The sequence below is a fragment of the Poecilia reticulata genome, chromosome 5, assembly GCF_904066995.2.
Source record: "Poecilia reticulata chromosome 5, P_reticulata-male-v2, whole genome shotgun sequence".
Lineage (NCBI taxonomy): Eukaryota > Metazoa > Chordata > Actinopteri > Cyprinodontiformes > Poeciliidae > Poecilia > Poecilia reticulata.
The window spans coordinates 33,794,035-33,816,480 of record NC_088834.1 but is presented as its reverse complement, the minus strand read 5'-3'; the positions used below and the strand labels follow the sequence as shown (position 1 = coordinate 33,816,480).

The window sequence follows — 22,446 nt, the reverse complement described above, 5'->3', positions numbered from 1 at the left end:
TTTTATTAGTAAGGCAATTTTGCAAGGGTCAGTACAGCTTAATTCAGTAGCAGAAATAATCAAATAAGTAAAATCAATAATCTAGCCTATCTTTCCCTAATGCTGACACTGAGAACTAAAAAAGGGAAACTTTGAGAGAGACGGACAGAGTTTGGCATTTTGAACCCCAGAACTGGCCTGATGATGAAGAAGGTGTTGCAGCAGCAGGAGGTTCCCAGTACAGGAAGAGTACTGACTTAGAGCAGCAGGTCTCGGGCCTCAGGGTGACTTCCTCATGCGCGTAGCGGTCCTCAGCTTCTTGTCTTGCAGCTCTGTAGCTCCCTTCTCCTCGTCTCACGATCTTTCTGGTCCCACGGAAGGAACACACCAGTTCTTCCTCTTTGCCTTTGTTCTTTGTCTTTATCTTCATCTTTGCCTTTATCTTCATCTTTGCCTTGGTCTTTGGGGGTCTAAACCCAGCTGATGAGAGAAGTGCGATTTGAAGCCACATGTTGCGGGGCTAACGGGTTGGTCCCCATGTGCAGAACAGTCTTCGGTTCTGTGGCCCCGGCTCTTCTTCAGCTGCAGAGTTCTTTGTCCATCTCCGTCTTGGCTCGAAGCTGCCTGAAGGATCCAACCAAAGATTCCTCTGTTGCACCCACCTTATAAAGGGTTTATCCACCTTTTGGTGTGTTTGCATTGGCTAGCTTTGTTGCTGTGCCCGTCTCATTGGCTGACTGCTTGGACAGATGATCTCATCTCCATCACCCTGGAGACCTTATGACCGGATCTCTGTTCTAATGTCCCCAAGTTGCTCAATAGTTCCTCCTACCTCTGTTTCCTGCCCAACCTTTTCTTAGGCAAGTTGAAGTTTAGCAATAAGGCCTTAGTCACCTCCGCTCTCCTATCAGTTCCCCTTTTCCCCTGTCCTTCCACCTACCATCTACCTCCAACACAACATCAGTGACCTTTAATTACAGTTACAACATTTTACACCTTTTCAAGTTCAATGTCAAAATCACATTTATAACCTTTTAGTTTATCTGATTCAACATTCATTTATAATGTTATAATAACCATAACTTATTAGTTACTCTTATTATAATCATAAGGTGAGTTATTACAGACATTTCTGAAAAGAAACCAATAATAATCCATTATTGTAATTATCTGATACCAAATTACAGTTACTTGTTTCACCTTTAAGTACTTCCACAAGTGTGAGAGTAAGTGTAAATATTCTTATAATCAAACCAACATCAACCACTGGTTAAACCAATATTAATTATTGGCATAATTATAAGTCATTATTTTAAATATTTTACTCTGGGTTTTATCCAATCTCTCAAAATGTTTAGATTTTATTCTTTAAAAACCTTTAATGCTTTAAAATAAGGAATGGTCTGAATTATTTTTAGCCTGAATTAAGATAGAAACTTCCTCTTTATTAAGGAAATCAGCTTTTCCTGTTTCATGACTTTCTTTCTGCCTGACTATGATTTTTTATGATTAAATAGAAAAAAGTAGAATTAAAGCAAAGTTTGCAGGACACAATAACAACACACACAACCAGATTCATTTTATTACCGTCTGACTCTATTGTTGGGTCTTGATGTCACCTATGTCATTAATTTTAAGGTAATTTTATTTATTATTACTATTCAACTAAAATCTCCAGCATGGGGAAGTGGGATGAGCTCGACTTTTCTCGACACCCCCTCCGCGAGGTCAGACCTTTCACATGCTGGGAACCCAACACCCTCCTGCAGGTCTACGTCCTCATCCCCTGGAAAGAGAAGATGGCAGTCTGGGATGTGAAGATCCTCCATCGTCACCAAGGCCTCAGCAGTCTGGGATGTGAAGATGCAGATCCTCAGTCGTCACCAAGGGCTCAGCAGCCTGGGATGTGAAGATGCAGATCCTCAGTCGTCACCAAGGGCTCAGCAGTCTTCAAACTCCACTGCTCTTTGACACTATCCAGTCATTGCTCGTCACCTACAAAGCAGAAGTGATCATCATCACATGATGGATATGCGATTAATGGATGTACACTCACTGTGGGAGCAGCTTGATTTATCTAATCTCCCAGCCATCCCACGGGCACTTCTTCTAAAGTTCCACCGACTGCCAGGATGTCTGTCTCAGATTTACTGCCTTGCAAAGACGTAATCATGATTTAAGGCCACAGGGTCTTAAATCATCTTCCTTACCCTTACACAGTGAGTGAGAGCAGCACTTGACTGTGTGACCTCTTAGCAAGTTATGTTGCACACCAACTCTTATTTTTGCTGTTCGGTTTGTCTTCTTCTTTTTTGCTACAGAGCTCAGTTTCCCTTCAGACTTCCTGCTGATTAACTAGTTTGATCATACTGTTACTTCCAAAAAGGACACAACATATTTGAGGACACAGAGGCAAGAATGAGGGTTCAAAAATTATTTTATTTTAAAACTCTCTTGAACTTTTCTTTTGGTTCAGCCGCTTTGATTTTCCGTGAAGAGGAAAAAAGAGAGACTTAAATACCCTCAGTCCCCCATGTCCCAAAAAAGAGAAAAAAACAAAACCCCAAAATTATTAACAGAAAGTTGGACCTGGTGAGTTGATCATAAAGAACAAAACGGTACAACAGGCTGGAGACGTCAGCTGCGGCCTACAGCTACTGGAGACGTGTCGGGACACATCCCCGGTGGTGGTGGAGCAAGTGGAAGCGAGTGGAAGGACAGGTCTCCCACACACGTCGAAACCCAGCCTACTTGTAGGTGGACCAACAGCGCCACAAATTAACACAATCAAATTAATTACCAAAAATAAGAGATTATCCAAACTCCAAAATATTAAGAAAAAACAAAGTCATTCAACTAAAGTCTATCAACAAAACAATCTAGAAAAATAGAGAAAAGTAATTAGAACGTGCCCAAATCACATAACACATACTTACATCAGCATTATCTCAAGACTCCAAATACACTAAGTGCGTCTTCAATTCATTAGTTCCAGGATGAAATTTTCATGGCCAAATGTTCCCCTGCAGAGATTCTGCACAACAAAGAGGACAGTAGAGTAGAGTAGAATATACTTTATTGATATTGCTGGGGATTTGCTATTCCACCAAAGGTGTGAAGTATTAATATAAGCGATAAAATGTATATTTTATCTCCGGAAAAAAATTAAGAGACTACTATATTGAACCTTCCAATGGGCTCACCACCTGTCGGAGGGGACAAAGGGGTCGGGTGCAATGTGTTACGGGCGGCAGCCGAGGGAGGGGACCCTGGGGGTCTGATCCTCGGCTGCAGAAGCTGGCTCTTGGGACGTGGAACGTCACCTCTCTGGTGGGGAAGGAACTGGAGCTAGTGTGCGAGGCTGAGAGGTTCCTGCTAGAAATAGTGGGCCTCACCTCGACGCATGGCTCTGGTTCTGGAACCAGTCTCCTTGAGAGGGGCTGGACGTACTTCCACTCTGGAGTTGCCCAAGGTGAGAGGCGCCGGGCAAGAGTGGGCATACTTGTTGCCCCCCATCTTGGCGCCTGTACGTTGGGGTTTATCCCGGTGAACGAGAGGGTAGCCTCCCTCCGCCTACGGGTGGGGAGATGGGTTCTGACTGTTGTCTGTGCTTACGGGCCGAACAGCAGTTCAGATTACCCACCCTTCTTGGAGTCCTCAGAGGGGGTACTGGAGAGTGTCCCTCCTGGGGACTCGCTTGTTCTACTGGGGGACTTCAACGCTCATGTGGGCAATGACAGTGAGACCTGGAAGGGGCATGGTTGGGAGGAACGGCCCCCTTGATCTGAACTCGAGTGGTGTTCTGTTGTTGGACTTGTGTGCTCGTCACGGATTGTCCATCACGAACACCATGTTCAAGCATAAGGGTGTCCATATGTGCACTTGGCAGCAGGACACCCTAGGCCGCAGGTCGATGATCGATTTTGTCATTGTTTCATCGGATCTAGTGAAGAGAGGTGCGGAGCTGTCCACTGACCACTACCTGGTGGTGAGTTGGCTCCAGTGGTGGGGAAGGAAGCCGGTCAGACCTGGCAGGCCCAAACGTGTACTGAGGGTCTGCTGGGAACGTTTGGCGGAGTCCCCTGTGAGACAGAGCTTTAACTCCCATCTCCAACAGAACTTCGAAAACGTTCCGGGGGACGTAGGGGACATCGAGTCTGAGTGGACCATGTTCCGTACCTCCATTGCCGAGGTGGCTTATCAGAGCTGCAGCCGCAAGGTTGTTGGTGCCTGTTGCGGCGGCAACCCTCGAACCCATTGGTGGATACCTTCGGTGAGGGATGCTGTCAAGCTGAAGAAGGAGTCCTATCAGGCCTTTTTGACTTGTGGGACTCCAGAAGCAGCTGATGGGTACCGGCAGGCAAAGCGGCATGTGGCTCGGGTGGTTGCTGAGGCAAAAACTCGGGTGTGGGAGGAGTTTGGAGAGGCCATGGAGAAAGACTTCCGTATGGCTTTGAGGCGATTCTGGTCCACCATCCGGCGTCTCAGGAGGGGGAAGCAGTGCAGCACTAACACTGTTTATGGTGGGGATGGTGCGCTGCTGACCTCAACTCGGGACGTTGTGGACCGGTGGGGCAGAATACTTCGAAGACCTCCTCAATCCCACCAGGCTCCTCAATCCCCCCAGGCTCAGCTTCCTTCTGTTGAGGAACCTGAGCCTGGGGACTCTGGGTTGGGCTCTCCAATCTCTGGGGACGAGGTCGCGGAGGTGGTCAAAAAGCTCCTCAGTGGCAGGGCCCCGGGGGTGGATGAGATCCACCCGGAGTTCCTTAAGGCTCTAGATGTTGCAGGGTTGTGTTGGCTCATGCGACTCTGCAATATCGCATGGACATCGGGGGCAGTTCCCCATGATTGGCAGACTGGGGTGGTGGTCCCCCGGTTTAAAAAGGGGGACCGGAGGGTGTGCTCCAATTACAGGGGGGTCACACTCTTAAGCCTCCCTGGTAAGGTCTATTCAGGGGTCCTGGAGAGGAGGGTTTGTCGGATAGTCGAACCTCGGATTCAGAAAGAGCAGTGTGGTTTTTGTCTTGGTCGTGGAACACTGGATCAGCTCTACACCCTCAGCAGCGTCCTGGACTTGGAGAAGGCGTTCGACCGTGTCCCCAGAGGGCCTTGTGGGGGGTTCGCCAGGAGTATGGGGTACCGGGCCCTTTGATACGGGCTGTCAGGTCCCTGTATGACCGGTGTCAAGAGTATTGTCCGCATTGCCGGCAGTAAGTTGGGCTTGTTTCCGGTGAGAGTTGGACTCTGCCAAGGCTGCCCTTTATCACCGATTCTGTTCATTACGTTCATGGACAACATTTCTAGGCACAGCTGAGGTGTTGAGGGGATCAGTTTTGGTGGCCTTAGGATTGCATCTTTGCTTTTTGCAGATGATGTGGTCCTGTTGGCTTCATCAAATCGTGATCTGCAGTTCTCGCTGGAACGGTTTGAAGCCAAGTGTGAAGCGGCCGGGATGAGGCTCAGTGCCTCCAAATCCTAGGCCATGGTCTTGAGCCGGAAAAGGGTAGAGTGCCTTCTCCGGGTCAGGGGGGTCGTCCTGCCTCAAGTGGAGGAGTTTAAGTATCTGGGGATCTTGTTCACGAATGAGGGAAGAAGGGAGCGGAAAATCGACAGGCGGATTGGAGCAGCGTCTGCCGTGAAGCGGGCGCTGTACCGGTCCGTCGTGGTGAAGAGAGAGCTGAGTCAAAAAGCGAAGTTCTCGATTTACCGGTCGATCTACGTTCCCACCCTCATCTATGGTCATGAGCTTTGGGTCATGACCAAAAGAACGAGATGACAGATGCAAGCGGACGAAATGGGTTTCCTCCGCAGGGTGGCTGGGCTCTCCCTTAGAGAGAGAAGCTCGGTCATCCAGGAGGGACTCAGAGTAGAGCCGCTGCTGCTCCAAGTCGAGAGGAGCCAGTTGAGGTGGCTCGGGCATCTGGTAAGGATGCCTCCTGTGCGCCTCCCTGGTGAGGTGTTCCGGGCACGTCCCACCGGGAGGAGGCCTCGGGGAAGACCCAGGACACGCTGGAGGGACTATGTCTCTCGGCTGGCCTGGGAACGCCTTGGGGAGAGGGAAGTCTGGGCCTCCCTTCTGAAGCTGCTTACCCCGGATAAGCGGCAGAAAATTGATGGATGGATACTATATTGAACCCCATTGAAAACCTTGTGAGAAAATTTGATGTAAATTACTCAGTTGGGCATTGTAAGTCTGATGGCCACAGGCAGAAATGATTTTCTGTGGTGCATTTAAGTAAAAATGGCTGAAGATGCTCGCTGGCCTTGTGGATCAGTCTGTTCAGTCTGTTGGTGTCCTCCACCTTCTGCCTGCTGCCCCAGCACCCTACAGATGAGAGAGCTCTACGAGCACAGTTGAAACCAGACTTTTATATAGTTCCAAAGTATAGTGAGAAACCCAGAGGAATGGACCAGAACTCCAGCAACGTATTGTGAGAAACCTTTGGAAGAAAACCCAAAATGTTTGACCCAAGTCATTCAGTTCAAAGGTAATGATACCAAATACAGTAGAAATTTATGTAAACTTCTGATTTAGAAAACATCAATAAAAGTTTTAACTATGGACTGTGACATAGAAAAAGGTGTATGAGATTTTTTTATTCTCCTCATTACTTGTATGTAAACTTATGGTTTCAACTATTTGTGGTTCTGGTAAAATAATCGCTACTTTTCCGTGAGGTCAAGTTTTTAGTTAATGCTTGTAACATAATAAAATAGCTAAAACACTCAGTGGGGTGTGAATAATTTTAGTATGGTATTTCTTGTAGTCAGATATGATGTGTTTCTTAAATTTGACAGTAAGTAAATTTACAGGCTACGTCTCTGTAAACAACCTATCTCTACAGACTCTGTCATGGTGAGTCACAGATGTAAAACCTGAACAACACAGATGTTCTGTTTGGGGCTTATCCTGAAGGTTCAGCCAAGAAATTAAATCCTCCTTCAAAGAGTGGGATCCAGCCCAGGCGTCATACATAGCGTGACATCAAGATCTTTGTTAAAAATGAGCAGCTCTGGGCTGCATCACTCAGCTGTCAAATCGTCATCCTGGATGCTTTAAAACAGATAAAGGAGCTGCTCTATCTGAGCAGTGATGGAGATCCTGATGGGTCCCGCTGGGAAGAACAAAGACACAAATGTCACTAATCTAACAGGGATAAGTAGTGCAGATTTCCTCTCAGCATGGGGCCACTCCAGATTTTGTCTTGAATACACATGCTCATTTTAAACAGACAGCTGCGCCTGCATAATTTGTTCCCCTCGTGTTTGGAGAGCACTAAAGTTAATACAACTGATTATGTGTGTTGTTTTTTTTCTTGTCATTGTGGCTTCACAGGCTGAGATAGAGCCCTATAAAACTAGGAATCTCCATGATTTATAGAAAAATCACAGGCTTGAAACCGAAAAGAGCCAAATCTTTTCAATGTTTGAATTAAATATCAGTATACTGTAATACAAAAATGAAGTGTTTCTTAATCAGAAAAAAATGGATGGGATGAGTTTTACTTAACAAAATCCTCAGTCAATAATTCTGTTCTCATTTTACCACTAAAATGTATGTTGTGCTAACCCAACAGCTCTAATGATAAACATTACTTCAATTAAAATTATTTCTTCCCTTGGAAGACTACAATTCTCAAGCACCAATTTATATTTGATGTTATAATTTACTAGTTACATTATGCCCTTAGATATTTTGTTCTTGTATGCTTGTTCGAACAAAAGAAGGAACATGAGAGGAAAATGGAACTGCTCCATAAACAGCCATCATCCTCTTCAAAATAAGAGCATGAATGTAAATATCTATCTACCTGTAGAATTCTTAATAGTATATAACTAAAACTTCAACACAGATGTTGAGCTTTATTCAACAGAAAGTTTACAGAACAGGGAAAATTACCTTGGTGCACAAAGTTAGCAAAAGCGAAAAAGTGCCAATTAGAAAGATTAGCTATGAGTGCATTAGAGGAATTGTGCCCACCACAGCCTCCTAATGTCTAAGAAGTGATCTCAGCAGTATTGGTTGTAATGAAGTTTTGTTTGCAGCACCCCTCCACATACCTACTCCCCCAAATTGGCTTATTTTTTAAAACCAATTTTTGTCATTACCTGCTATGTCAGATGACCAGTTTTTATCCAATCCATCTGCAGGACACACGTGGAATGGATATGGTCGTTTCTATCACAGCAAAGAGTGGCATCTTGGGAAAACTCCCAGGGGAATTTTTTTTTTTTCATTTGAATATATGGAAAAGCACCTTATGCCAACTGTAAAGTAACATGGAGGATCTACAAGGCTGTGAATCTATATCTCTTCGTATAATGCATGATCTATAAAAAAAAATGGAACAAAGAATGTATACCTGGCTGTATACCTCAACCTGGTGAAATGTTTTAGGACAGTGTTTCACAAACTTATTCAGGCTGAGGACCACTTAACCCATTTACCAGTCATGGACCACCTAACCTGAAATTGCCCCCGCAATAACACATCTTAATATATAATGCAACCTGAAATGTAAATATTGGTCTCTTAACTCATGTATTGTTGTTTTTTTTCTTCATCGTAATTAGAAAAGTGGTGCTGCTTGGTAAATGTGACTGGCCACATCAAGGCCATGAACAGGTCTACTTGGGTATTTTGAGTTATTTACAGACTCTGAAAGTGTAGAGTTAAAGCTTTCCAATGATGCCAAACACATAGAAATAAAAAAATAAGTTTTTCTGTACTACCAAGTGTTGTGTGCATTCATAACATTTAGGACTATTTGTGATTTAGAAGCATGATTAAAGAAAAATAGATTTGAGTTTCTTTTACAGAAACAAAAATCCTTTTCTGCGCCATTAAATATAAAAATAATTAACCCATTTCTATTAATTGTATTTATTTATTGTATTTATTTTAATATATTTTTAATGAAATAAAAATAACAATAACTGATGACCTAAAAGCAGAGCGTCAGTCATTACCAAGCAAAGTCATAAAAAACAAAGAACAGTTCTGACTAACTGGAGCGATTCATACCGCTAACCGTTCGAAGGAATCCAATTGCTAGTTAACGACACATCAACTCTCAGCAGTAATGACTCAGCTTCATCTGAGTTATTTTCCTGGAGTTATTTTCTTTCCACTGGTATCTGCAGATTTTCTTTAGAGTAACCCAGTTTTAACATCATTATTTTTAACACAATCCTGTAGCGTCGCACTTTGAGCTCACATCAAGGCAAATAAAACATCTGTTTTCATGCAGTACCTCGCGAACCACTGGGGGGCACCCGCGGACCTCTAGTGGTCCGGGGACCACAGTTTGATTCCCAAAGTCAAATCCATTATCCTTCCACATAACACCACCTCAGACTGGCATCGGACATCCCCGTCTCATTATCTCATATAGGCAGCTGTGAGACCAAACTTGAACAATGTCTTATTGGATAAAGTCATCTGTGTTTCTTATATTTGCAATACTTATCAGTGTCTGGGGGGGCCATTCTGGTGTTTAGTCTCAGTGAAGGATTGCATCTTTTTGCTGTCAGCTTTTATCCCCCCCCCCTCCATCATTGAGCTAGTGAATGAAGCCTCCACAAGACTCTCCAAGGGATTCCAGTGCTTCTATTACCCAGATTTCTACATCTCAGGACAAGCTTTACCTGACATATTCTTCAAGACCATGGGCTCACTGAATGAGCCACTCTCTGAGCACACATGAGCTGGATGAGAGAAACCCAAGACTGTAATTTAACTTGGCTTCACAGATACAGGCGGTGCACATACGCAGAGATGCTCTCTCTGCCCTTTCTCGCCAAATACTTTGGTAAATGGAGGCATCTTTGTCTCGGCAGAAGTTTTCCAACCTTGGAGAAATAAAAAAGTCTCCCTTCCACGGTTTAATGAAGGCAAGCCACAACAGCAGTGTGGTAATGACTGGATTGTGTACAACATTATCCGTCGCTCCTTCTGGACGTAGCCTTTGTATCCACCACAAACAGAGCTTCTCCCACCACAGAATGAGGGAGGGGAGCGAAAACAAGCACCCCCCCTTCTCCATCGCCATCTCAATAATGACTTCCCACGGGGGGAAAGGGAATACAGGGCAGTGACTGAAGTGGCCCTACTGCAGGAGGCCTCTCTGGCCCAGCGTCACTGCAGAATGCTCCCACAAAGGCTTCTTGGTGCCAGGTATCTAAAAAGGAATTTTATTGGCTCCCTCACTCGTCGTCCTCATCAGCAAAGGTTGCGGTTATATTTCAGTGTACCCTCCCCCTCCCGTTGGCTCTTTGAAAACACAATCCTACACGACAGGGGTTTAAGATTCTCGGATGCAGGGATTTTCTCTGTCTCCAGAGAATGGAGGAATTTTTGTTTACACGTTGTGAATCAGTTCTAAAGACAGCTAAGGAACTGGAGGTGGAGTGTTTTTCTGTCCTACTGTTGGCATTCCTGGTGTTTTTATCAGTTGATACCCAGGTTGTGTAGGAAATTCCAGATATGGTGGGCAGTAAAGTTGCAAATTAATTTTACGGGGTTTCATCCATCTGTTTGTCCATATGACATCCATCTGTTGTTCCATTTGTCAGTCCTTCCATTCCTCAAATTTCTTTTTTTTTTTTGGTATATTTTACACTGAATCCTGAGTTTTGAAGAAATACCTGTCCTCCAAAGGACAATTATAATTTGAGTTTTAAAAACTGAAAATTTGACATGAAAAAGACTAGGGAAACCTGTTTTTTGGGCATCAGTTTGAAATGAGATTTTGATGCTTGTCAGACTAGTTCAGAGTAAACAGAAAGCAGCAGTGTAAGATGTTAAGAGCCATCTTTGACCTACTACGAAGATTAAATTGAAAATTTACAAATATATGTAATGAATGAAAGTAACATTAAAAGAATGCATGGTGTTCCATTTTTGTGCTAAAGAGAGCCATTGTGGCGACAAAACCCTTACTTCTCTCTCACATGTTCTTCCATCACTCTGGGACCTTTAGTATTTTGGACAGTGTCATTTCTGTGAACATCTGCTACTGTGAACTATACAACTAGCTAAAAGTTACATTAGCATGGAAAATGCAAGTTCAAAACACCTGGAATATATTTTCCAACAATTATTGCATTCTAATTGGTGCTTTCCAATATGACTACATTTCAGACTTTTTGTGTCTGAAATGTTTGACGATGTTACTCAAGTGTACTGTGTGAATTCTGTGAACTGTGCAGATTCCATGTCAAACAGTTGATTTTATTTTTGTGTGAACTAATTTTCTACAGTTATCATGACAAATTCCCCACAATCCAAGTTGGGTGCCTGGCCCCATTTCTTCTCCAGCAGGTTAGAAATCACACACCTGTTAGTGCAGCACAGAAGGGCAGTCATGCTGCACATTCTTGTAACCGGTTGCTCCAGCTGTCAACATTATCAACTCGATGTTGCATACAAAAGTATTTAATGTCAACACTTTTTCTTGTTGGACAGTTTATTGCGTATGCAGTCATAAAAATGTACCTCTGTGCGGACCTGTCCAGCAGATATCCGCTTTAAGTCTGCTTCGAGGCGCATGAACTGAATGGAATGAAGTATGCCTGAGGCCTGAAATCTTAAACATATCATCTGCATATACACCAGTAGAAATCAGAATGGCTCAAATACTTTTGTAGAAGTCTGTCATGAGCTTCTAAACATCCAAATTGTCTTCAGATTTTTCTGACACATTTTCAGTGTGTTAGTGTGTGCAAGAACGGAGAGTGTTCCGGCCCACAGCCCTCCATTGCATGTTTGTTTTCTTCTCCTTTCTCACACTTCAAAATGGAATTTGTGTGCAATAGATACAGAGGTAGAATAAGATTTGCTTATGCTGCCCCTCCTTAGGCCTTAAATGAATGTGCAGTCTCCACAAACACCATTCACCAGAACAGGGCTCTCATTAGGACTGCATCAAAATGAGGAGCCACCCTGGCGCTCAGCAGTGGTTTAATTGAGCCAGAGAGGGAGGGGTAGAGTGTGTGTGCATATGAATGGCAAAAGAACAGTGGCCCCTCCACACACATGCACACATACATACTCACACTCTAGCTCTGCTCTCGCACACTTTCTCTAATCTTGAATGGACACATCCTGAATGGTGGTGATCCACAGAGGTCTCCCCTTCAGTTATCACCATGGCAATGGGGGCGGTACACATGTGCTAACCATACCAGGGGACAAATTGCAATCACTTTAGGTTTTGGCAGCTCAGTGGACTTTCCCAGCGTAAATAATGTGCAGGCGGGATCCTCCACACAAAGGTAATGCCTTTACAAAAAGATGGCCCATGCAGGAGGACAATCATCAACAGCACAACGTCTAACACCTAGAGCAGTCTGCTGCATCATCCACGGCGACACCACTGTAAAGTCAAAGTGACAGGACAAGAATGCTGTTTAATGTACTACCTAATGAGGGCATTCTTCTAATCCTAATCTCTGGGGAAGCAGGGCTGCAGCCTGGAGTCACTCGTGGTCAGGACTTTTATTATCTGGACTGCAGTCAGGCTGGACTTTACTGCAGTCTTTTCAGCTGGCTTCCAGCTTTCATTCCGCAGGATCTATTCAGACTAATGACTTGTTTTGATCATGGTTGGTTAGCCTTTTTCTATCTGCCAAAAATTACGCACTCCGGAGAGCCAGTGAGAGATCTTCCACAAGGTTTTCACACACTCACAACTAGAGATGTGCCGATCAGGTTTTTTCCTGCCGATACCGATCACCCATGAGGGCCGATCACAGATACCGATCACATAATTATTATTTTTTTTATTATAAACACTACCGGTTACATTATGTGGAAAAAGGAATTCACCTTCAAGGCAAATGCAGGTTCCATTACAATAAACAATCCTGAGTTACTGAATGAAAACTTCCTGATAGCATGGCGGCTAGCTGATTACTGCTAGTTCTTAGTGGCTGTTTCTGACTGAGCGGAGTAATTATGCAGAACTGGGAGGAGATCGATAATTTTTTTAGAGATTATTTGTCTCATGTTAGGACAGCGAAAGTTTTAATACGTATGTAAAATTTATTTTTTTAAGTTAGATGCTGCAGCTTTAAGCAGAAGTTCGGTGTGAGAGTCACTACCAGGTGGAGCAGAAGCGGCGCTACGTCTGTGAAATATTACTACCTGTAGCACGTAGCAGCGGTTCAACAGCGAGAGCAGAACCAGCGTCTTACATCGCAGCTCGAAGACTTAAATAATTTTGCGGGTTATTTGTTTATATTTCTGACCGTCATGCTAACCCAGGTGAGTGTTTGTAGCTGTGCACTGCTTCACCTGCTATCTGATCCTCCATATGTCTTTTTTACTGCAGTGAGCCTTGATGTCGCCAAACTCCCATCAAGTATGGCATTGCTTATTGCTTTTATGTCATATTAGCTTCGTTGTGTTGATGCATTTTGACCTGCTTCTCCCCACGTGCTTCAATTTTCTGCCGCAACACACAAACGTCCCCATTCATTCAGTGCGTTATAGTTCCACATCGCTTAGGATTTGTAGCTGCGCGTTTGCGCAGTGTGAAGGAAAGAGGAGACCAGCTGCACAGGCAGGCTGCGAAATGAGATGCAGGTGATCGGTATCGGCAACAAGAACCAATGATCGCCAATCATGCACTTTTTCACAAAAATCAGCCCAATTATGATCGGTGACCGATCGATCGGCACACCTCTACTCACAACCACAAGCTTCTATGTCTTTTGTTGGTATTCTGTGTGATAGATGTCATTATTGGAAAGTGGATGTTAAGTTGATTTTCCTTTCAAATGTTTTTTTTATAAAAACAACCCTGGAAATTGATGCGTATGTGACCCCAGGTATGTCTTGGTCTGACAATCCAAGATGCAGTCTTAGGGAATCATTTACAAGACCCCATTAACTTTAATGTGTTCTAGTTGCTGATTACATCATTGGACCCAATTTTCCAACGGATATAAATTTGATCTGAGAAATACATTAATCAGCAGTGTGATGTAGACACATTTAAAGAACCGGTTTATCGTCAGATGAAGAGAAAATCTCCCACACAAGTACAGCGGATATAAAAAGTCTACACACCCCTGTTTAAATACCAAGTTTTTGTGATGTAAAAAATGACAGCAAGACAAATATATTCACAACTTTTTCCACTTTTAATGTGACCTATAAACTATACAATGCAACTAAGAAACAGAAATCTTTCAGGGAGGAAAATATAAACTAAAAAACTTACCTGTTTGCATAAATATGCACACCCTTAAACTAATACTTTGTTGCAGCACCTTTGGCTTTTATTATAGCACTTAGTCTTTTTGGGTAGGAGCATATCAGTGTGGCACATCTTGATGTGGCAATATTTGCCCACTCTTCTTTGCCAAACCACTAGAAATCTGATAAATTGCAAGGGCATCTCCTGTGCACAGCCATCTTCAGATCACCCCACAGATGTTTGATGGGATTCAGGTCTGGACTCTGGCTGGGCCATTCCAAAACCTTCATCTTATTCTGGTGAAGCCATTCTTTTGTTGATTTAGATGAGTGCTTTGGGTCATTGTCATGCTGAAAGATGAAGTTCCTCTTCATCTTCAGCTTTCTAACAGAAGGCCGAAGGTTTTGTGCCAACACTGACTGATATTTGGAACTGTTAAGTTTCGTCAGGTTTGCTGTACTGTGCGATTCCCCACTTGAAAGGGATAGTCTCTATAGTGAAACTTTTAACTGGATTTCACTCAGAGCCTTCAATTTAGCTGATCCGTCTTTATTTTTGCATGATGGTCACCATAGTGATTTAGCCTTTCAGCCACTTAGGTGAAAAACCTCAAAAGAAAAAGAAACATCTATTACATTGTGAAATTAACAAGATAAATACATTGTGAAATAATCAAACAAATTTCCATGCCTTTAAACCAGTTATACTCCAAAATATAATAGCAAATATTTTATAGTAAAATTCTCATCCAATAAATAAATAGGCATATTTATCAACATTTGGATATATATTTTCATAGTCAAACATTCTGACCAATATTTACTTATTTTTCTTTTTTAGTTATTTTTTTCACTTTCTACTTTAACCAATAAACACCAAATATATTATTTTTTTACTTACTAGCTTGACTTCAATAAGATTCAAACTATTAGATACAACAGAGGGGCTCGGTATAGGGGGGGAAAGTGATGACAATTCTAGGGGCCCTGACCAACAGGGAGCCCTCCACAATTTATTTATTGTTCATAGAAATAGAACAATAAATACAGGGTTTACAGGGTTTTTCTGTGCGCACAATGACCCTCAGTCACTCGCCACTTTTACATCATTAGAAAGAAGAATAAAAAGAAATTAATAAATAGATAAAAAGTAAAGATAAAAACATTGATGACATCAAAACCCCACTCTAACCCTAATTTAGCCATAAGCAACTCTAAACAGGTGGGTTTTAAGTTGAGATTTAAAGGCACCCAGTGTTTCAGCTGTTTTACAGTTTTCTGGAAGTTTGTTCCAGATTTGTGGTGCATAGAAACTGAATGCTGCTTCTCCTCGTTTGGTTCTGGTTCTGGGGATGCAGAGCAGACCAGAACCAGAAGATCTGAGGGGTCTAGACGGTTGGTACAACAATAACAGATCTTTAATGTATTGTGGTGCTAAACCGTTCAGTGATTTATAAACTAACAGTATTTTAAAGTCTATTCTCTGAGCTACAGGGAGTCAGTGTAGGGACTTTAAAACTGGTGTTATGTCTCTATCTTCCTGGTTTTAGTGAGAACACGAGCAGCAGCTTCTGGATCAGCTGCAGCTGTTTGATTGATTAATTAGTCAGACCTGTGAAGACGCTGTTGCAGTAATCAATGCGGCTAAAGATAAACATGGATGAGTTTCTCTAGATCGTGCTGAGACATCAGTCCTCTAATCCTGGAGATGTTCTTCAGGTGATAGAAGGCCGACTTTGTGACTGTCTTAATGTGGCTCTGAAGGTTCAGGTCAGAGTCCATCATTACTCCCAGGTTTCGGGCTGATCGCTGGTTTTTAGTTGTAATAACTGAAGCTGTGCATTGATTCTAGTTTGCTCCTCTTTAGGTCCAAAGATAATAACTTCAGTTTTGTTTCTGTTGAGCTGGAGAAAGTTTTTTCACATCCACACATTGATCTGTTCTAAGCATCTATTCAGTGATTGGATGGGTTCAGAGTCACCTGGTGACATCATGATGTAGAGCTATGTATCATCCGCGTAGTTATGGTAGCTGATCTTATTTCCTGTTATAACCTGAGCCAGTGGGAGCATATAAATATTGAAAAGAAGGGGTCCTAGGATTGAACCTAGGGGTACTCCACATGTGACCTTTGACCTCTCTGATGAGAAGTTTCCGATTGAAACAAAGAAATCTCTGTTCTTTATGTAAGATTCAGACCAGTTGAGCACTGGACCGGAGAGTCCGACCCAACTCTCCAGTCGATTCAGTAAAATGTCATGGTCAACATATGGCTCATCCTTCCTCCCCCTTGCTCTGTGCTATGCTGCAGCTAGCATAGCATGTTGTAAATGCTTAGTTTAGTAAGCATAGCTACTAGTGATAGCAGATAAATTTAATTTTTTGTCAGGGGACCCAAGATTTCTGGATACAACATTCAATCAGAGTCCATGTGCTGCTCCAATAAGATTCAGGAAGTGAGTAACAGCATTGTGAGGCTTACCGGCATTCCTTTACAGTATGTAGACTTTTGCACAGTTCTGAATGTACATGTGCTACCAGCACTGTTTGCTTCTGATGCTGTGGCACTTTTTCGAACAGGAGTGACAGGTCAGTCACACCAGAAGTACCTGCACTCTGATTGCTAGCAGATTGAGTCCACCTGGTCCTCATCACTAACAAGCAGAGAAGCCGCATAAAGGTGCAGCAGAGGGGAGTGGTCAGTCCACCCTGACTAAGGCCCCAGTTCCAGCTGAAGAAAAACAGCCCCAAAGCATGATGCTGCCACCACCATGCTTCGCTGTAGGTATGGTGTTCTTTTGGTGATGAGCAGTGTTGTTTTTGCGTCAAATATGTCTTTTGGAATTATGTCCAAAACGTTCAAGCTTGGTTTCATCAGACCATAACACATTTTTTCCACATGTGTTTGGGAGATTTCAGATGTGTTTTTGCAAAATTAAGCTGGGCTTTGATGTTTTTCTTTGTAAGATAAAGCTTCCGTCTTGCCACCCTACCACAAAGCCCAGACAGATGAAGAAGACGGGATAGTTGTCACATGTACTGCACAGCCAGTACTTGAGAAAAATTCTTGCAGTGTTGCTGTCTGCCTCTTGGCAGCCTCCCTGACCAGTTTTCTTCTTGTCTTATCAATTTTGGACGGACGTCCTATTCTTGGTAATGTCACTGTTGTGCCATGTTTTCTCCACTTGATGATGACAGTCTTCACAGTGTTCCATGGTATATTTAATGAATTGGAAATTCTTCTGTAGCCTTCACCTGACTGATATCTTTGAATAATGAGATCCCTCTGATGCTGTGGCAGCTCTTTATGGACCATGGCTTGTGCTGGATGATGTGCTACAAAAATGTCAGGACAAGCCTACTTGAACAGCTGAACTTTATCAGAGGCACTTTAATTGGTGAGAGGTGTGTGCTGACTCAAATTTAACATGAGTTTGAATATAATTTGTTAAATCTGAACACAGCCACACCCCCAGTTCTAAAAGGGTGTGCACACTTATGCAACCAAATTTTTTCCGTTTATTTTTATTCACCTCCCTGAAAGATTTCTGTTTGTTTTTCAATTGCATTGAACATGTTATAGGTCACATTAAAGGTGGAAAAAGTTGGGAAAATATCTTGCTGTCATTTTTTACATCACAAAACCCTGGTATTTAAACTGGGGTGTGTAGACTTTTTATATCCACTGTATCTCATGCATATGCAACCAGTGAGTTCTAAGCCACATCTCCCCTGTACCTCAATCCCAGCTGCATTCTCAGAAAGCACACACTGCAACAAGCTCTTCTTTGATTGATTAGGGTTCATTTACACCATCTCTGTGTAGTCCGCTTTAATCAGTCTCTAGTTTGTTTGCCTAAAAAGTCTGGTTCCTTTGGGGAGGTGCGATTTTGCTCTGTCACACAAACATACAAATAAAATACATCAACACTTGTGATTGTAGCATGAGAAAAATGTTAAACAGTCCAAGTTGTGTGAATACTGTCTCAAACGCCAAACTTTGAAATATGGGAATTGCATCTTGTAAGCCAGGGGTGTCCAAAGTGGGTCCTCGAGGGCCGGCATCCTGCATGTTTCAGTTCTCTCCCTGGTTTAACACACCTGGATCAAATTATGTGTCGTTAGAGGCCTAAGAAGAACATTGACATGCTGAAAAGGTTGTTACTGCCACCAGAGAGAGAACTAAAACGTGCAGGATGGCGGCCTTTGAGGACCTTCATAAGGTATGAAGTGATTCCCTCAGCCTCAATGTCGATGTCAAATTTATTTATACAGCACTTTAAAAACAGGTGTAGAACTGCACCAAAGTGCTGTACAGGAATGACGATAACAAACTGATAAAAACAGAGTATCAAAACACTACTTCAAATAAATGCCAAAGAATAAAAATGAGTTTTCAGAAGTGATTTAAAATGATCCAGGCTGTTGGCAGATCTAATCTGGAAAGGTAAATTGTTCCATAGAATAGGAGCTACTACAGAAAAAGTCCGATCTCCTTTCCTCTTAAGTCGAGTCCAAGAGGAACTGTCAGTAATAGCCGATTGTTTAATCATAGGGTTCTGGACACAGACTGAAATTTTAAAAGGTCCCGAAGATATGGGGGGCCTAACCCATTTAAGACTTTATAAGTTAATAAAAGAGTCTGAAAATCTATTCGATAAAAGACGGGCAGCCAGTGAAGGCCTTATATGGTCACGCTTCCTGGTTCCTGTAAGAAGCTGTGCCGCTGCGTTCTGGATCATTTGAAGTCACTGCATCTGTGATTTATCCATGCCTGTATATAATGAATTGCAATAATCCAATCGAGTTGTAATGAAGGTTTGGATAAGTCCTTCAAAGTCCTTAAAACAAGAATAAGATTTAACTTTTGCTAAAATCCACAGGTAATAAAAACTTGATTTGACGACAGAGCTAACTTGTTTATCTAGCTTTAAAGAGCTATCAAAAGTGAAACCAAGATTCCTAGCAGAGGTCTGACGAGCCAGTATCCACAACTCCAGTCTGATTGGTTCCGTCTCTTTCTGTTCACAGCCCCGAACATCTACTTTAATCTCCCCGTACTTAGAGGTACATGTGTGTACGTGTTTTTCAGAGCAGGATGAATTGGGGGGGGCAGGGTTGATCTGCCTCTCTGTGTAATCCCGTCCAGTCTCTTATCACCTCTCGCCGGGAAAGCAGCGGTTTGGGGAAGAAAAGGTCCCGAGCCTCCTTGCATCAGTAGAGCTCATCTTCTTACATTATTAAACATTCATATTTCCATATTTCATTGAGCCCCCCCACCGCTTCTGCAAATCACAGGCTACTTTGCATTCATACGAGAATGGGATTTGCTTAATGGGTATTAGATTTGTAGATGGTTATCCTGTGGCTATGTCTTTAGTGCGCCAAGCCGGTCGATAAGTCAACCGCCATGCCTCTTTCCGAGTGAGGCGGCAATACCGATCAGTTTGTAGTTCTATGTCTCTTTCTCTTTTCAATCTGAGTTGTCAATGCAGAAACTCTGCTTTTAAAACTTCTCTCTTTTTCTTGGTAATCTCAGTTCCAAGAAGATGATGGAGTTGGCCAGCATGCTGCAACACACCTTGCTTCAGAAGAAAGATTTGGAGCTGGAGCTTGATGAACTTGAGAGTGCGGCAAGGATGGTGGTGGAGGAAGAAGAACAGTCTTCTACAGAAAGCAGCAGCAGTGATTCATCCAGCGAGAGCGAAGAGTCTGAAGCTGAAGAACAGGTCTGCTCTGACTCCAAGCAGGGAGGAGGAGAAACATGTAAAGACATCCCCTCGGAGCCCAGCTCCTCCCCCTCCTCTCCCATCCCCGCCTTATCCTCCATTGCGCTTTCCCCATCAGTAAACAGGAAAGCAGGCGTTGAGAGTTCAGACTCCCAGGGCAGCAGGCAGCTGATCCAGGAGCTGGGGAGACAGATGACAGAGGAGCTGAGGATCTCTGCAGATTCCTGCTCCTTTAGAGCAGGAGAGATGTTGTTCGCCGATGAGTGAAGCTGCAGCGGAGGCAGAGCCATCTGTGCAGCAGCAGCTGTAGTAGTGGAGTCCTATTAGAGGATAGTCCTTGCAAAACCCCCCTGCTCCTCATTCAGACCAAGGCTTCATTAGCTAGATACAAAACCATATGGAGCTTCAAATCTTCATGAATTAGTTCTGTTCTTGTAAAGAAAAGTTATTTTTGTTAAATTCTTTCATATTTTATTGCTATACATATTTGACTTAATGCAGTAAAAATATAATGTTGGACTTTATATGCTTCAAACAAGAAATTCATAATGACTTACATTTGATGTGTGTTTGTAAAGGTTTGTCCGGCCAATACTAAATGTATCCAATCTAGTACTTCATCAGCTTCATGCAAAGTTATATCAGATTTGATGAATTTTGGATTCTTCTAATAAAGAACTTTGGAATTTCAATGTCCTGTCTATCATACAGCAGCACACTGCGCCACAATAGACACTTTTTTTTTTCTTTTTTTTTTGTTTATCGATGTACACAGTATCCATCCTGACATTGTTCAGCTTATAATGCGTCTTTTCACTCACGTCTGTATTTTTGAAAGCGTTTTTTTCTTTTAAGAACATGTAATCGGCTTTTAAAAAGACGCGGGTTAATAGCAGCTCACCGTGGCTGCGTATTGTCCGTCTCTGGGCAACCGTGAGAGCAGCGTCGGTCCGCCTGGGGGTCCTTCTATGGCAAGCCATTTTAACATAAATTTGGTTTCGTCTGACTATCCATAATTACATTCCAGATATCGAAAAATGCATTTTGACTAGACAAAACTACATTTTGACTATCCGGAATGGTAATTTAAGATATTTGTATTTACATTCTGACTAGAAGGAATAATAATTCAAGATATCTTCAATTACATTTTGACTAGTCAAAATTCCATTCAACATATCTCAAATGACGTCACTGGATCTGTCATTTGACTGGACATATATCCATAATTACAATTTAAGATATCTTCAACATAGTTATGACTAGTCAAAATTATAATTTTTGATATCTGAATTAAGAATGACGTGGAAGCCCCTTTGTGCTGTCCAAACAGTTGCCTGCAGAATTTTATGTTTCCTGCACAAACTTGTCAGTAAATGCCACAAATTAGAAAGAGCTCGACAATGTTGGAAATGCGGAGATATCAAAACTTCATAAACTATAAGACTGCTTCTGATATCTGCAAATAATTTCCTGTTTATTCATTTCCAACGAACAACTGTATGGATGGCAGCTCTTCTTCTATTCAGTGTTTGTAGCTTTTTGGCGCAACTCTGCTACTGCTATTGGTAGCTTGACCACATCAGATCAGCGTTACACCGGCTGATGACGTTGTGATTCACTTGTCTGGTGTCTGATTTTCAAATATTTTATGGTTTATTGAGGATTTTTGTACATATGTTTTGGCAGTTCTGTGATCATGTCAAACTTATATTAAAAAGTGTTTTATTTCCGTTTGAAGGCTGCCCGCTTCCATGGAAGGACGACAGAAAATCGCTCTTATAAACATATAATTACTAAAATCACAATACCTTGACTTTGTATCCCTCTGAAAAATTAACCTATTTAAATAAAGAAATCCCTCCATGGGTGATACCTCGATAGAGCGCGTTCATTTTATGGAGTTAAAAAAAAAAAACGAGGTGCACATTGCGCAAAACTCTGAAACAGGAGAAGCGGGACATAAAACGGAGCAACGAACTAGATGTGAATTATGGAATAAAAACAGGGAATCCGACGCTGAACAGTGAAAAAATCAACACATGATATGAAACACATGACAATTAGGCGGCGCAGCAGGTGATGAGTGAAGATTACTGATGGTCAATAAACCATAAAATAACTGTAGCAACAGGAAAGAAACTAAAGTGGACATAGCAATAAACCAAGAGAGGATAATACAAATCTAAGGAAACTAAATTAAATAAATGAAGAACAAAATGCAAGAATAAACTAAGAAACTAAAGTAAATACAGAGGAATAAACTGGTATGGCAAGACCTTTCGAGCAATAATTAATACAGAGGACTGAATGGCAAGAATAAACAGACACTATGTCCAGATAAAAGGTAAAATAATATTGTTGAAGTGCCATGGGTTTGTTGAGACCACATCTAGTACTGAGAATAAATATATCTTACAGTCTTAGAGATATATTGAGGCTGATGACTCAATGACACTTTCAAATTGACTCATTAGGATTTGATTAAAAACCAGATTTGTTCTTTGTCATTTCTGTCCAGTAAAACTATTA

At 42.4% G+C, this 22,446-nt stretch overlaps 1 protein-coding gene across 4 annotated transcripts in view; it reads left to right on the top strand.

The window, feature by feature from the left end:
• Nucleotides 1–20,606, top strand: part of shq1 (SHQ1, H/ACA ribonucleoprotein assembly factor) — a 95,945-nt gene extending 75,339 nt beyond the window's left edge. For all 4 annotated transcript variants that reach the window (XM_008410597.3, XM_008410595.3, XM_008410596.3 and 1 more), the window contains exon 12: nt 19,725–20,606. In XM_008410597.3, the coding sequence (XP_008408819.1) occupies nt 19,725–20,181 (457 nt within the window). In that variant the 3' untranslated portion in view covers nt 20,182–20,606. The remainder of the gene's footprint in view (nt 1–19,724) is intronic.
• The last annotated feature ends 1,840 nt before the right edge of the window (nt 20,607–22,446 follow it).